This window comes from Xenopus laevis, chromosome 1S (assembly GCF_017654675.1).
Source record: "Xenopus laevis strain J_2021 chromosome 1S, Xenopus_laevis_v10.1, whole genome shotgun sequence".
Lineage (NCBI taxonomy): Eukaryota > Metazoa > Chordata > Amphibia > Anura > Pipidae > Xenopus > Xenopus laevis.
The window spans coordinates 27,125,267-27,143,546 of NC_054372.1; the positions used below are offsets into that span (position 1 = coordinate 27,125,267).

The window sequence follows — 18,280 nt, forward strand, 5'->3', positions numbered from 1 at the left end:
GGTGAATGAAATAAGAGAAAAGCAGGATATAGCACATAATACAGTTATACACGGGGGCTGATTTGAAAACACAGTAATTTTAGTTACTTATAGCAATTAGATATTTGTTTTCATTTTCTAATTTTTAGTAGATATGTTCAAAACTAATTGCTGATGGGCAGTTATTGACAAGTGCACTTGGACAATTTAGCACATACTGTACTGGGAATTTGTCAACATTGGCCAAATTTGCCCCTGCGCAGCAACCCATAGAACTCAACCAGTGATTATCTGGTTTCAGCCATCAGCAGGTAGAACAATGCAAGCAAACATTTGATTGGTTACTGTGATAAGCATAGCTCTTCTTTCTTTCAAGAATTCTGGGTTTTAATTAAAAATGTAATTTTAGATTTGGACGTGCTTGCCTGCCCTGCAATGTACCGTAGACTAGTGATTTAAATATTTCATTGGGGTCTGTTCCTTGCACAGTTTTATTTCTCACCAGTGCATGCATGAGTTATATTGCACAAGTCCATGGAAGATCTTGATTCACTCAGATAAAGGATAAGGAATGTTTCTCTAGCTCTCACACTTTACAGGGCATATAAAGCAGTGCCTTAGTTCAGAAGAACATGTGGTTTAAAATACTCGTTTATAAACCCACATCAGTTAAACACCAAGCTTCCCTTTTAGGTGCATCCCAAATTCAGAGGTGCTGTAAGCTTTATTTTCAAACATTGCTAGCATTAGCAAAGTCTGTTGAAATAAAATGGGAAGAAAAAGGCACAGTTCTAGTACAGGTATTGGACCTATTATCCAGAATGTTTGAGATCTGGAGTTTTCCAGATAACGAATCTGTCATTTGGATCTTCATACCTTACCTCTGCTAGAAAATCATTAAATAATAATAGTAAACATTAAATAAACCCAATAGGTTGGTTCTGCTTCCAATAAGGATTAATTATATATTATCAAATACAATCTACTGTTTTATTATTACAGAGAAAAAATAAATATTTTAAAATGTAATTTGATTATAATGAAGACTATGGGAGATGGCCTGTCCATGATTAGTAGCTTTCTGGATAACGGATCCATTACCTGTAGTACAACTGCTTAAAGACTGGTATATCTTACCCACTTTAAGTGGCTACATCAGTTTCTGGGTTTTATTAGACTTGCAGCGTTTGTTCAGACACTTTGCAGTGAATTCTGAATGCAGCAACTCTGGGTATGCTAATTTAAAGGGATTATAGCATTTAAAATTGTGCTGTTGGACCAATAAATTAATTTTTTTTGTTGTTATATTGGTGTGCAGGCAGCCATCTCAGATTATTGTGCTTGATCCTGTGCTTTCATTAAGGGGCAGATTTATCATGGTTTGAATTTCGAAGATAAAAATACTTTGAAATTCGACCATTGAATTAAAATACTTCGAATTCGAATATCGAATTCGAACTTTTTTCATTGAATTTGGCTATTCTGCGGTTGAAGTAAAATCAAATGATCGAACAATTTAATCCTTCGAATCGATTTTATCGTAGGATCGAACAATTTTTACTTCACAAACTTAGAATAAAGCTGTAGAAGGTCCCCATAGGCTAACATAGCACTTCGCCAGATTTAATTTGGCGAAGTATTGAAGTCAAAGTTTTTTTTAAGAGACAGTACTTATCAAATGGTCGAATATTCAAACTATTTTTACTTCGAATCAAATTTGAAGTAAATTTGAAGTCGTAGCATCCTATTCGATGTTTGAAGTATCCAAAAATTACTTTGAATTTCACATTTTTATACTTCGAAAATTCCCTCAAATTCACTTCGACCCTTGATAAATCTGGCCCTAAGAGTCAGCACTTCACAAAGGAACTGCTTTCAGATAAGCTATTGTTTCCCCTACTGTAACTGGAGGAGTTGAAACTTGGGTTTTTACTTTTGAGTGTTGTTCTCACATCTACCATTAGGTGTGGTATCGGAGCATTTTTAGCAATGCAGGTGCCAGGGAGCTGTTATTTATTTTGCGGATGAGCTTCTGGGGGGAGTGGGTGATATCACTCCAATTTGCAGTGCAGAGCTAAAGAGTGACTGAAGTTTATCAGAGCACAAGTCACATGACGGAGGGCACCTGGGAAACTAACAACATATCTAGCCCAGTGTCACATTTGAACTTAAATATAAAAAAAACCTGCTTGCTCTTTTTGATTTTAATGCAGAATTTTGCTGGAGGAGCACTATAAACTGATGCATTTTGCAAAGAACATCAAATCCCAGGTGCTCCTCATTAAAGACATGTATCAGGAAAACATCAGGAGTACTCACGGATGCAATACAGAGTCAATTTTACTGAAGTTTTACAATCTGGGGGAGTTTGTAAAACTTCAATAAAATTCACTTTGTATTGCATCCGTAAGTGCTCCTGATGTTTCCCTATTGCATCAGTTATACATTAGCCTGGTATAGATATTCCTTTTTACCATTATGTAATTAGTAGGAAAACTTTTTAGATCTGAATAAAGTGCTTTTCATGTAAAAAGGAGTTACTGGAAACAAATAATAGTATGCAATTGCTCATCCAAACTTTTACTGGTAACTTACTTTTTTCATTCATATCACTTGCCAAAGGGAAAAACTCAACTGCATCATAGAGAGACACATGTAATGTCAATGAAGATGGACTTTTAGGATGTGACACATATGATTAATTCAGTACCATGAGTATACAAGATCACATCTTCTTATCTGTGCAACACTGAACACATACAGGGGGGGTGGGATATAAGCTTATATTAAAGAATCAGTTCAGATATTTTTAAACCATGTTAAAAAAGTTAATTATGGTATTGCTTATACAATACTCTTATTATAACAAAATACGTTCTTCCAAAATATGAGCAATAGGTTTTATTTGATGGTAATATGCCCTGTGTTAAACTCAACGACATTGTTGAAAAGTCATGATAAATGATAGTAAATAGAGTCACTAAAAAGCTATTGTAAGAGCATAATGAATGGGATAACAAAAAGAGAAGTAAATACATCAAAATCAAATGAAATGTGTATTATAAGAACATACATAAATGGGCCTTTACCAGGAATTGTATGTCTTTTTCTTTATTTTTAGGTCAAGCTATTGCAAGACTAGAAACATGTTACCAAGAGCTGAACCCAGTACAGACATTTTCTTAATATTATTAGCAGAGGAATAGATGTGTAACCATTATACGCGCCTTCACACACAGACCATTGGGCAAATTTACGAAAATTCGCCAGCGATGGCTTTGCAGGCAGTGTAACACTTCTCCAGGTGAAAATTCACTAACATGCGAAGTTGTGTCCAGGGCGCCGAATGCTGGCGAAGTTGAGCTAGCGTTAATTCGGCAAGCAGAGCGAAGTTACGCTAGCATTGGCTAATTTGCATATGGTTGGAAGGTAATGTTGAATGGACGTATATGTTGCAGCAAATACATTACACTACACAAGCCCAGGGAAGCTTGTTTCTAAATGAATCAGTTAATAGTGCTGCTCCAGCAGAATTCTGCATTGGAATCCATTTCTCAAAAGAGCAAACAGATTTTTTTATATTCAATTTTGAAATCTGACATGGGGCTAGACATTTTGTCAATTTTCAACTAAAGTTTGAGGAAGTCTTATCGACTCTATTGCACTTCGCCTGGTCTGAGGTGGCAAAAGCAAGTCGGTAACGTTCAATAAAATCTGCATCTTAGTGAATTTGTGCAGTTACGTCCCTTCGCCAGAGCGCAACTTCGTCTGGCGATTGAGTGTGAATGCGTGCCAGCGTCAGTCTCTTTCGCTAGTGAAGTTACTCTTGCGCCCGTTAGTAAATCAGTGAAGTAATGAAATTACATCACGCTGGCTGCTGCAATATTGCCTGCTGCAATAGTTGATTATCCATAAGCAATCTGCAGTATAACCTCAATGAAGCTTTAACTCTTGTATTGACTTAAAACAAACATATAAACATGTCAGTATATAAAACCATATGGCAAATAAGCATTTATTTTGGAAAATTGCAAAAACATATTCTTTGGGCTCTCTATTCCATTATTACTATTAACCACTGTGTTCTTTAAGCAGGACACATGGGAGGAATACATTTATAATAAATTTTGTAAATGTAATTAAAATCACAAGGGTTGTTTAAAATGGTATTTTGCAAATGTTTAGCTCACAATGTGAAATCATCCACTGGCAAATATTACATTGCTCATTACCACTAAGAAAAGGATAGCGTTAACACCTGCTCTTGAGTTTTCTTAAACATTTTGTCTCAAAAAAACGCTTTGCGATTGTACATTTTATTACATATAATGCACATGTTGGCAAAAGTAATTTGCTCACAAACTTTGCAAGGAAGTTGTTGTCTCAAATTGGTCATAAAGGACGCAAACAGTGAAAATCTTGGTTGCTAACGTTCGCAAAAGTGTTTAAGAAGTATTTTGCGCTAACAAAACATATTACATTCCCACGTAAGTACAATATGCCTTAAATAGCTAACTAAAATACTAGTCATGTTAAGCTATTTTGACATAATTAAGTGTTTTTTGAGTAATATAGGAGGCAGGAATTGAAATATGGTCCGGTGGACATTCATAGTTAGCTGAAGGCAGCAATCATTGGGGAGGGTTATAATGTTCAATAGTGATGGCGAATTTGTCCCGTTTCGCTTAACCATGAAAAGATTTGCAGTGAAACATTTGTGAAACGCCGATTTTGACGCCGGCAAAAAACTTGTGAATCTTCGACGGTGAGTTTTCGCTGCAAATTCACAAATTTATTCGCCAGGTGCGAAACCTGTAAATTTGCCGCAAATTTGCGCCTGTCGAATACATTCGCCCATCACTAGTGTTTAACACTATCCCTGAAAAGCTAAATTTAATATTGCAAGCATACTGCAAATGAGGGATAGATATTTCACCTGTTAAGGGCCCCAAAGTGCAAGGGTGACCTTGTCAAAAAAAACATCTAATGCAACTGGACCCATCCAACTCGGATGAACTCAGTGGTAAATTAGCGTTCATTGGGCCCAAAGAGTTTATAAGATCATATTGGATTGAAGTGGCAGTTGCATAAACTCTAAGACTGCCATTTTCATATATATTATTATTATTATTATTATACAGATGTTAAAAAGGTTTATCAACAATTTTAGAGAATTTCAGTCAGTACTGGGAAAATACCCAAAGTATGTAATAAAAAGATACTTTTTTTTTTGTACCTACACTAACACTTTTCCTGAAAAAGTAAAGGTATCAATAAATATTTATGTGAAGCACATTAAACTTCCGAATTTAGAAACTAGTTTGTACACAGAATGCTGCATTATCATAAAAAAGAGTCGTACATCAAAAAAATATGTCCCCAAAATAAAAATCCATGTCTCCATAAATTGGTTCTCTTTTAACACATATAGGCAACCTGTGGCATTGCAGTGGTTGCAGAACGAAATTGAAATCCCAGCATCCTCCCTCGTGCTCGGTTGGCAGAGAATGCTGATAATTTCAGCTGTGAAACCACTGGAGTGCAGAAGGCCATTCCTTATTGAGATTAACCACTCACCATGTGCTACAATAGAACTTTAATCCCTTCCACTGCTAAAGGGTGACACACTGCATCGCTATACAATGTGTTTTACTCCTCCATTTCCAAAGTAAAAAAGAAAATAATATATAATATATATATATAATATATCATAATAATAAATACTTTGTAATCTATGTCATTTTATAGAAGCCATAAGTGCAATCTTCTCAAAGCTCATTCCAGTTAACAAAGTCCTCTATTTAAGAGGCACGTACTGTACATTTCAATGAACAAATCAGTTTATTAGTAATATATACTAAAACAGACTGAAGATGCTAATGGAGTGTTAGCAAATTCCTATTTCTATTTTGAAAATGCCAGCCCATCAATGGCAAGTTCCCTATTCAGATAAGTTGCCCAGTAGACCAAATTGAATGTACCAAATAAAAGTGGAAAGACTATTCTAGACATTCTGTCGATTTTACTGACGCTGTTAAATGTTTTCTTTGCCTCCTGTGGTTTTGCTTTGTTCGGATCAGCGGTTGCACTTTTAGATATTGTTGGCAGAGCTGAATCTTTAGTGATGTTCGGAGCATAATTTGCAACAGCGACGGCGTAGGCATTGTTTTTCTTTATCACTGAAGCCTTCTCTTTTTTCTGCAATGGAAGAATAGATGGTTAAAATAGTAATTCTTTAATCGCGGAGTGTTTTTTTGTGTACCAAAGACATTACACGGGTGTCATGATGCTGTATTTATTGCATCTTTCCATTAAGTCTACCTGCAAGAATGGTTATAAGCCATATATTCTGGTAGTAATTATTTGAGCTGGGGTTCTCTCCAATAAAACAAATTGAATGGATTGGTAAAAGTTAAAGAAGAAGAAGAATTTGAGTTGTTAAAATGAACAATAGAGAGACATTTAGCAACAACCCAGAGAAACCAACTATAAATTAGCTGTTAATGGGGAAATTAAAATTTAGTTAGTCTTCATGAAACATAAATAAAATGTGCACATATTACCCACAGTCAAGGTTGTCTACAGGGGTACAGTAGGTGCTGTACTTAGCAGCCATTGGGATTTTTCACCAAGTTGACAGTATTTACATATAGGGGCCCATTTACTTAGCTCGAGTGAAGGAATAAAGGAAAAAACTTCGAATTTCAAATGTTTTTTTTGCTACTTCGACCATCGAATGGGCTACTTCGACTTCGATTCGAACGATTCAAAGTAAAAATCGTTCGACTATTCAACCATTCGATAGTCGAAGTACTGTCTCTTTAAGAAAAAACTTCCACCTCCTAGTTCGCCACCTACAAGCTACCGAAGTCAATGTTAGCCATAGGCTTTGCTAGCTTTTTTTGGTCGAAGAAAAATCGTTCGATCAATGGGATTAAAATCCTTCGAATCGAACGAATAGCGCTAAATCCTTCGACTTTGATATTCGAAGTCAAAGGATTTAACTTTGACAGTCAAATATCGAGGGTTAATTAACCCTCGATATTCGACCTTAAGTAAATTTGCCCCATACTGTATAGCCAAGATTTTATATCCTTATATCATTAATGGGATGGGAATGGTCCTGATGTTCTTAATAATGTCTTGCCATAGACTTTTTATTGCAAATGCAGTCACATATAAAGTATACTCAAGAGAATAACCACAGGCTCCTTTCGTTGAAAAGTGCTGCACAGGAGATTGTCTTTTTATATTAAAGAAAATACAACAAAAGTTTCCAAACAAGATATACAATACCTATCCCTGGTCACCTTAAGGTGGCCATACACGGGCAGATAAAAGCTGCTGATATTGGTCATTTTTTCTGAGATCCAGGACCGCATCGGCTAGTTGATGCGGGTCTGCAACCTGTCGGCGCCCATTAGCAGCATTGTAATCCGATCATTCTGCCCCAGGGCCAAATGTTTGGATTCACCCAATATCGCCCAGCCGTTAGTGGCCATATACCTTGCCAAACAAGCGGATCTTATAGTGTAGGGCCCCCTTTAGTGGCTAATTTTGTTCTTTCAATGGTCATAAAAACTACTAAAATTATGGCATAACCATGGTATTTCTGACCATTAATTTCTCTTGGTTCTTTCCTTTTGCCTGTTTAGCCCTTAAAATGCACCTGCCTAAAACACTTCTTCACTAACACAATGGCTAATGATCAGACTCTGCAGCATTACACAATGGAGATGACAGAGAAGTGTTATAAGATTATACATTGTTATACTGTAGGTTTAACATTATAATTAAAATACATGGCTGTAACAGTTACAAACTGTTGATTATGGGCAGCAGTGACCAACCACTATTACAGTAAATGCATCCACCATCAGTTTTATTGATGTGCATATCCGGAAATCATATTGCATGGCTAAAGCCAAGACTATCCAGATGTGAAATGAATTGCAATTAAGGTAATTTATACATTCGTGTCATCTCTTAGCAACAGTGTGTCATCAGTGTACCATACAGTATTAATAGCATGACACATTTGTCATAAAAAAAAACACTTTCAATTCCCCAACAACGGAGCTGTGCCAAATATTGTTATTAAATATTCTGTGCAAAACCAAGAAAAAACACAATTATTTCCCAAAACCAAAGTTAACATTGAAGTAACCAAACAATGTAGCTGCCAAGGAACCTGCGACAAAAAGAGGACTATGCTCAAAATATCATTTTTTAATCAGAACTGTTTGTTTATCAGAACAGATTGCAAAACTAATTGTAATATTATAAACAGAATAATATTTAAAATAGTCTATGCAATAATTCAAATTCATCCTGTTGGGGGTGGGGATTGTTCTCTCACCTTGTCATTGACAATACTTTTTCCATCCCAAGCCCATCCTCTTTTGGTAAAGTAGTTGACAGTTGCAAACTCTATTAAAGCAGAAAATACAAAAGCATAGCAGACTGCAATGAACCAGTCCATGGCTGTTGCATAGGCCACTTTTGGAAGGGAGTTTCTGGCACTGATACTGAGTGTTGTCATTGTCAATACAGTGGTGACACCTACAAGACAAAAAAAAAATGTATATCATTTATAAAATGCAGATTTAAACTGGTAAAATGATGTAACTTATATACAAGTCCCATGGTTATCCAACACAATGGCTTGCTTTATCACGTTGTATTCCATTAAGCGTTTTATTCAATCCTTATGTACTGTATTTTGAAATGGTAAATGTGCAGAATATCATTGGAATTCTATGTGCACACTACACACATTCCTTAGCTGTTCACACTACAACATTGTGCACTTTCCAAAGCTTGGCTGCACAATGGTCAAACCTTGAGTGTTGAGTGGCAAAGCTCAAAGTGTTGCCATCTTAAAATGAGAGAACACCAAACCAATTACAACAAGTTAACCACAGACAATGGCTGCTAATCAAGATCCCCCTCTGTTACAGGCAAGCTGTGCATCACACACGGCTCAGTTGTATTAATTATTGGTTCACATTAAGGGGCAGATTTATCAAAGGTCAAATTTCGAAGTTGAAGAAAATACATTGAAATTTGACCATAGAATTTAAATACTTCGAATTCTAAGTTATTTCAGAGAATTTGGCAATCGTTCGATTGAATGAAAAACGTTCGATTGAAAGATTAAATCCTTTGAATCGAACGATTCGAAGGATTTCAGCGATCGATCGAACAATTTTAATTAGATGTGTAAAGACTTGGAAAAAGTTTTTAGAAGGTCCCCATAGGCTAACATAGCAATTCGGCAGGTTTAATTTGGCGAAGTATTGAAGTTGAAGTTTTTTTAAAGAGACAGTACTTCGATTATCCAATGGTCGAATATTCAAACTATTTTTACGTAGAATCCTATTCGATGGTCGAAGTATCCAAAGAAATTACTTTTTTTACTTCGAAAATTCCCTCGAATTCACTTCGACCCTTGATAAATCTGCCCCTAAGTGTAATTCTCCCAGTTCATAGCCAAACAAAAAATATGTTGCTGCAAACAAGATTTTAACAAGCAAAATTATGGATTTTGCAGATTTGCTTGCTATTTACAAAAATAATTTTAGTACCACTTGGAAAAAGGTAAGGCCTCATTAATCAACAGCACTCTGAAAGATACCCATAGCAACCAATCAGTGATTAGCTTTTTTTCACCCAGCTGCAGTTAGAACAGTGTAAGCTAAATATTGATTGGTCACTATGGGTTACTTCCATGGTGTAAATTTGCCATTGTTGATAAATGGTCTCTAATCTCTCTTTGCATTATAAATGCCAGTTGCTATTTATAAACACTCTGTCTAACTCAGACTCTGATGTTGGCCATCTGTTATTAATTATATTTAGAACTTATGTGCATACAAAAATAGATCAAATAATTACAGTGTAATTATTTTGAGAAGAAGATTAGGTGGGATGTGCTAGATGTTTTGTGTAGATGCTCTATAAGTGTAAAGAAGTGATTATGTGAGCAGCATTGGCTTTACATAAGTATTCGCATGCATAGGCATCTTGAGTAGATTTAGGGTAAAAAAGTGTGAAACTTCTCCATTTTACTTTACAAAAAAATAAAACTAAAACTACGGAAACATCTGCAAAATAGCACTGAAATTTTGCTGAAGGCATTGAAGAAAATGGCAACTTTTTCACCCCATTTTTTTTTTTATACGATATGCTTTGGGTCATTGGGTTCCAGCGAAACAAAAAACATTCCAGCGTAGATAAGTGAAAATTTTTTGCCACTTGCACATTCATAAAACATATTTTTCCACTGCACATTTCATATCTTCAATTATAACTGTGTAAAAACATGAAACCATGCTCCGTTATGTCCTAGAAGAGCTGGTTCAAGATTGTGGCTCTTTTGTATATTTACAAGAGAATTTCCATTACATTATGAAGCAGAAATAAAAGGATGGGTGTGTGGGTGGACAGCAAACAATCTGTAGGGTAAAATCTTTCTGTCTATTGATAGCTAAGAAATGCATAAATAATAAAATAGATCATTCTCTCCCAAGCAGCTCTTTGTAAACCAACAAAAGATAATCATGATAAAAGCTTAAGAACTCTTAAACATGTCTCAATCAGTGATGCTCTTTGGTGCATGAAATCGCTCGTATTGGCCACCTCATGCTAAAGATTACAGTGTTTTATTATTAGTGGTAAAACTTGCCAGCATGTTATTGCATTTGTTATGGATCTACAAATTCCATATATTCAAGTTCATGGCTCTCTAGTACTATGGAATTGCAAAGGTGATAAGTGCCTGTATACGATCATATAAAAACAAGGCATACAAATAAAAGGTGACTAATATTTGTGTAACTTCTACAGCTCAGCTTCATATTAAAATGTCATTCCAGCTGTGGCCATTCCTGTTTCACGTATCAAAAAGTTATTTATGCCTATGCCCTCGCCCCCATCAGGTTCAGCTAAAAGCATGCAAGAAAACACATGAAAAATGGGCCAATTTATAATTCTTTTCAAGCTGTACAATTAAGTATTCAGTTGGTGCTGGAATCAAACCCAAAAACCAACAATGTGAAGCAGCAAATCCATTAGCCTGCATTATGCATATGTTTAATTTTATATTTAATTTATGATTCATTTTCATTTATAACTAGAACATATTGCAAGTTGTATTTCTAGGAACATAGATGTACAACATGTTTCTCCTTTCAAAGGCATGCTGTGTCTCATTATTTTATCATCGTAACTTATTATGGTCTTAAATATATGCCCTTTCATTTTTAATAGCTATGGAAAGATTTTCTTTTCATTTGAGAACTGTTGGGAGTTTGCAGCTTTGTTCAGCTGTTAAGCAGTTATGTGATACTGTATCATATAAATTTTCTCCTGTGTATATTGTCTTCCCTTATCAAATTAGCTAATTGATCGAAGCCGTTAATGAACTTGTATGAGCTCCTTAGATGCTGAATACATAGATGAACCAACCATGTACACTGAATCAGGATTTAATCAAAAACCTAAAAATAGTTTCATTAACCTTATCCTTGTTCTGCTGAAGGCTGAAACAAATCATTGCATTTTTCTTTAGAATGTGGTAGGTAATGAGCGAGAAACTCGAAACAGAAACACCATAATGGGATCTGTTCATCAAATCAGTTGTAACATAATGTACTCAGTTACTCACATATGTACCATAATTACTTAAAATTCTAAATGATAGTCCTTATGTTTCAATTAAGACAGGAATACCCCCATGCCTTCTAGGTCTCGGAACAACAATGTCAGGACAAGGCAGCAGGACTTGGTTCAAGCTGGTTAGTTTCATGGAGAAGCAGATGCTCATATTCCTTCTGATTGTTATAGTTTTACAGTAGCTTCTGACCTACAACTGGTATATACTTTTGCAGAAAGTCAGACTCCATTTCTGCAGGAGAGAGATTCCTAAGGTTTTCATAGCTTTGATAATACTATTTTTAAAAAATATTACTGAATCCAGCATTTGTCTCTTTTCTTTGTATGGGGAAAATGATTGTTTTCTAGTGATGGGCGAATTTGAGGTGTTTTCGCGAAACGGTGCAGCGTCTCGTTTTTGATGCCGGCGTCTGTTTTTTTGGACGCTGGCTTCCGTTTTTGACGAAATTCCAGAGGCGTCCAAAAAAACGGATATTTAATATGGTTTTGATTGATGATGAACTAAACTGCCTCATTTGCAAAAATCTTGGAGAAATTTGCAATATGGCAGTATTTCACTGAAATTTTGCCAAATTCATTGGAGTCACCAGATGATTTTTTTTCCCGTTTTTTTTTATTGTTGCTGTTAATGCATTGAAGTCAATTGGGTTTTATCTCATGCCAAAGGCACTGAAGTCCATGGTTTCTTCTTGCACCAGATGCAATCAAGTCAATGGTTGCCTTTTCCCCTGAATTTTGTTACTTCTATTGTAGATTTGCAAACATTTTTGCAAATTGCAAAAATGCTAATTTTGCTGTGAACTTGTATCAGATGAAAAGATTCACTCATCCCTTGTTATGATCAACATGGTTATGATCTTCAGCTTGTTCTTAGGTTTATAAGCATTTCGTTCAGATGATTTTATTGTTCATCATAACATTTCTTGGGAGTTGAGGTATAATTATTTGTTATTTTTTCTAAACATGCATCATTTTGGAATTAATTTCCACACTATTACTGTATAGCAAGTCGTGAGAGCTTATGCTTTCTTTTTGCCCCCATTGTTGTACTACAGGTATGGGATCTGTCATCCAGAAACCTGTTAGCCAGAAAGCTCTAAATTACTGGATGGGTGAATGTCTTCATTTTAAGCAAATTGAATTTTTTAAAAATAATGATAATTTGCCTTTTCTCTGTAATAATAAAACAGTACCTTGTACTTAATCCCAACTGAGATATAATTCTTAGAGAAGGCATAACTAAAGGAATAGGATCCAAATTATGGTATAACCCCTAATCCAGAAAACCCCAGGTTCCAAACATTCTGGATAAAAGGTTCCATACCTGTACTAATTTAACAAATAAGCCCCAAAAAATACACATCAACAATATTTAAAATAGATGGTGCAGAACAACAGGCTACTTCTTAAAATTAAAACAGTTTATTAAGATAACAGTAATGGAAGACTTAGTCACCCTACAAAAAACATCACTTTAATATACATTGTTGGTGTAAATTAGTTGGCAGACAAAGTTATTTTCAGCAAGTAGTTGAATAGCTTTTGGAATCAAAGAATATCATTACATGCATTCATTTAGAAGCAGTAAACCCCCCACAAGTTCAATACATTTTGCTTGTGCTGAACATACTATTTGCCTATTGATTTTAAATAAGAAATATCTATTATTTCTTTTGCAAAAGCCCTGCATTATTTTTATGGCTATTGCATTTAAGGCCCTTACATTTTTACAAAATGTATTTTTGTAAATGTATTCAAAGCAAAAACAAATAGTGTTTTCATTTGATATTAAACATAAAAACAGTTTGTGCCAGTATTCTACGTAATGTCATTTGCTTTGTAAGCATGATTTGCCCATTTCACAGCATCTGCATAGCAGTCTTCTCAGTAACTACCACTTAAAGCCTCATGCAAATACTATGCTTACTCCTCTCAGATTATACTCTAGCGACAAGCTAAAGCTATCCACTCTCCTTTCATATTTACAGAACTATGGCAATAACGTCAGTCTTTTGTATGTGTTATAATCCCAGGGACTCACTGAGTAATTTAAAAATTCAATAAAGAAAAAACAACATGGAAGAACTAGTAGACCTCTATGTGGGTCCCAAACCAAATTATTCACTAATATTTAGTGATGACCAAAAAATTTGTTTACAGATTCGCCGTAAATAAAAACTTAGCCTTCCCCTCTCCTTCCACATCAACCAAAGGAATCTGAGCCACCTCCCGTCTATATAAGGACATAAACATAACTATATGGTTTATTGATTTTAAAGGGATACTGTCATTGGAAAACTTGTTTTTTTCAAAACACATCAGTTAATAGTACTACTCCAGCAGAATTCTGCACTGAAATCCATTTCTCAAAAGAGCAAACAGATTTTTTTATATTCAATTTTTAAATCTGACATGGGGCTAGACATTTTGTCAATTTCCCAGCTGCCCCTGTCATTGTGCCTGCACTTTAGGAGAGAAATGCTTTCTGGCAGGCTGCTGTTTTTCCTTCTCAATGTAACTGAATGTGTCTCAGTGGGACATGGGTTTTTACTATTGAGTGTTATTCTTAGATCTACCAGGCAGCTGTTATCTTGTGTTAGGGAGCTGTTATCTGGTTACCTTCCCATTGTTCTTTTGTTTGGCTGCTGGGGGGGGGGGAAGGGAGGGGGTGATATCACTCCAACTTGCAGTACAGCAGTAAAGAGTGATTGAAGTTTATCAGAGCACAAGTCACATGACTTGGGGCAGCTGGGAAATTGACAAAATGTCTAGCCCCATGTCAGAATTCAAAATTGAATATAAAAAAATCTGTTTGCTCTTTTGAGAAATGGATTTCAGTGCAGAATTCTGCTGGAGCAGCACTATTAACTGATACATTTTGAAAAAAATGTTTTTTCCCATGACAGTATCCCTTTAATGTAGGATACAAAGCACCTGGGTATTATCTGTTGGTGGTCATGTTTATTATTAGCTGTGCCTGTGTTAGTAAGCAAGTAGTAAAATATCATCTATAGATGGTACTTTTTGCTTAAACAGCAACATAGTGGAGTAGTAGATACCATTACCAGTTTATCAGATGTAATGTAAAAAATTACAGACATGTTTTTAAGAACTTGGCTTTTTTAAGAACATGTGATTTTGCCCTCCCTATTTGTATTGTTAGCTCCAAAGCAGAAAGAAGGTGCCAAGAAAAAACATCCATAGGCAGTAGTAGTTGTGTAGTTTGCTACAAAATTGACACACAACAAAAAAAATTTGCAAATTTTGTAAAATGGGACAGATTTGCTCATCACTACTAATATTCCATACTGGCATTCACACACTTTTTACATGCTGAAAACCTTTTAAGAATGTTTATTACAATACTTGTATTTATATATCTGACCAATGATTTTGTTTTCACTCATAGAGCTTATGGTTCCTTCTGCTTTAGTTTGCTTTGGGAGCCTTACATAATGATGCTCTTAAACCTACATCCTCTATACTTTTCCTTTCAGTATCTAATGGAATTCTCTTTGCCAACCTCTCCAAATAGTTTCCAGAGCACTATTTAAAGATTTTCTGTTGCTAAGTGATGGGGCACATTTACTGCACGTTGCTTACACAAGTCACATCATAATTGCTGGATATTATAAAAAGTTATATTATATCTGCAAATATATCTGGTCTATTTAATATTTAAATTATTTATTTATAAGCAGACTTAAAGAAAAAGTAACACAAAAAAATTAATGTGTTTTAAAGGAACAAAAATATAATGTAATGTTTCCCTACCCTGGTAAAACTGGTGTGTTTGCTTCAGAAACACAACTATAGTTTATATAAACAAGCTGCTGTGTAGCCATGGGGGCAGCCATTCAAGCACAGGATACACAGTAGATAACAGATAAGTTCTGAAGAATCTCATTGTATACTACAAAGCTTATCTGTTATCAGCTGTTTATCCTGTGCCGTTGCCCCCATGCACACAGCAGCTTGTTTATATAAACTATTATAGAGTTTCGGAAGTAAACACCCCAGTTGCACCTGTGCAAGGCAACAGGACATTAAGGGGCAGATTTAGCAAGGGTCAAATTGTAAATTTTAATTTTGAGCTTTTTCATGATCAAAACTGTCAAATTCAACTAGGGAGTTATTCAAATTTGATTTGCGTTTTTTTAAAAAAAAATCGAATATAATTTTCAAGATTTATCATACTCTGGCTCTTTAAGAACTTGAATTTGACCACCTAAAACCTGCCGAATTGCTGTTTAAAGCAATGGGAGAGGTTCAGGGATAAATTTGAGTTGTTTGGCAGCCTTCCTGACATTCAAGTTTTTTTCTCCAAATCAAGTTTTTTTTAAATTTAAATCGAATTTGATAGATGGCAAATGGTCGAAGTTGAATTTTTAAAGAGACAGTACATGATACATTTTGATATTCGAATTTTCTAATTTTTTTAAATTCTAATCGAATTTGGACTATTCCCTAGTCATAGTACACAAAAAATTGCTCGCAATTCGAATGTTTTGAATTCGAAAATTCGCCTCGACCGTTGATAAATCTTCCCCTAAATGTTGGCTTAATATGATTCTTTTTTTAAAATGTTGGGTCAAGAAGAACCAGTGCAGGAGCTATATTTAAAGGAGATGGTTACCCAAAAAATAAAATAAATGGAATAATAAAGAAAAATGTAATGTTACACAACTTTCAAATACATGAGGATTTACATTTTCCCAAGATTTTAAAATAATTTTTAAATATAATTTCTATAGAGAGCAGTATCGGTGTGTCTCTTATATTCCATCTTCTTCTTTCACTGACAAACCAATTCAACACTGTTTCAGCAGTCACTTCTCCTACTGGCAAGACTGCAATTCCCACAAAGCCTTTCATGTTGTGTGATTAACAGACCCCAGAAGAAGGAGACTAACAAACATGCAGGGCATTAACTGAAGTATTGATCTAAGTCTGGAAATATCAATTTAATTTACAAATAACTTTAATTAGAAAAGTGCAATGATTTTAATGTATAGCAAAAAGTTGCTTATTATTACATTTTTCTATTTTTTTCCAACTATATAGAGTAGAAAATAGGAATACACTACCACTTTTGTAGACTACCTAGTGCCCATAACCAATTCAAGCAAGAAAGCATCAGATACACTCAAGCACCGTATTATTTGCCTTCTAATGCACACAGCTTTGGTTCTTTGCAAATCAAGGGAAAATTGGGTCAGAGATACAGAGAAATCCCATCAAGAGTTGTTGAAAAGAATTGGGTCAATGGGTAAACTGCACTCAAATGATGTGTTAAGCATAATTTGCAAATGACAGGGAAATCTTTTAAAGTGATCATGAGCAATCAGGCTGAGGGAAATTAGCCTATAATGCTTTAGCTTATGGTTGATGAGCGATGTGCAAGATAATTCTTGTAAACAGCACAAGTACAGTATCCAGCATTAACTGTACAGTGTCCACAAAAACAAATGTGGGGTAAAGAAAACAGTACAAGGAAATATTATGACATTGATTGATACCAATTACTGTGTAAAGCATAGGAATGAAAAATAAGTTTTGTATATTTTATTGATATGATTGCTGCTATTTTTATAAGTAATCACAGACATCTTGTTATGACACTACTCAACAAACAAAAGCTTCTCCAAAAATATGTGCTATGACAAAAAGACATCAGTAAGTGCTCCAAAAGACTCATATTTGAAAGAGAACCTAAACCTGTACTTGAAATCAATAATAATGGTTTCTAAAAAAAAATTTATTATGCTTTTCCATACATTCCAGATCAATCATTGACCCCAGGTTTAAATAATACCTAATCTAGCTGCCTGAATGATGCATTTAGCAAGTTAGTTGACTCATTCACATTGATATTTTAGTACTTTCTGCCTTACTCTTTGTATAGGTGTTGTGCAGAAAGCTTTTAAAGCTTTATTGTATTCTTCTATTGTATTCTTTAATTGAATGTTTTACTTGATGTTTGAAACATCACATGAATGCAGACTTTGTATTATCATAAACTATTTCAATGTTTTAACTTTTTGTAACCTAAAATTAACTTGCTGAAAGAAATCAACTGGTTAATGTTTGAAATTAATAAAAAGATTGAAACCAATGATGCATTTAGTAACATCTCCTTTCCAGCCCAAACATGTGCCTAAAATGCATTGCCAACTAGTGATGACATAAAAATTTGCCAAAACTTTTCAATTCAAATCACAATATATGGTAACTGTATTAAAAAACAATTAACATTAATCATCTAGAATAAAATACAGGGGGGGGGGGTTCTACAAGATTGGTAAATTGTCACTCTGTTATATTATCTAACAAAACTATTGAGAATAATGGGGATTCATTAACAATCTTCTGCACTCTGATTTTCAGTTAACTGTATTGTTAATAATTCAGAAAGTATTGCCAATGATCCCTAATAGGGAAGTTTTTAACAAATGTAATTTGTGTTGCTTTTAAACTAATAGGTTCCATCTGCATTTAAAAGGCTAATTCCTGTTTAAAACACACGTTTTTATTTGACTAGTATTAACCACTAAGCAATTTTGTTGAAAATAAAATATAGAAAATAACACTGGCAATTTACACAGCAGTTGTGGGTTTTGTGTGA

At 34.8% G+C, this 18,280-nt stretch overlaps 1 protein-coding gene across 1 annotated transcript in view; it reads right to left on the reverse strand.

Annotated features, from left to right (window-relative positions):
• Positions 1–3,980: 3,980 nt before the first annotated feature.
• Positions 3,981–18,280, reverse strand: part of gabra2.S (gamma-aminobutyric acid (GABA) A receptor, apha 2 S homeolog) — a 63,578-nt gene continuing 49,278 nt past the window's right edge. The window contains 2 exon segments of the mRNA NM_001093962.1: positions 3,981–6,177; positions 8,339–8,541. Of these exon segments, the coding sequence (NP_001087431.1) occupies positions 5,884–6,177; positions 8,339–8,541 (497 nt within the window). The 3' untranslated portion in view covers positions 3,981–5,883.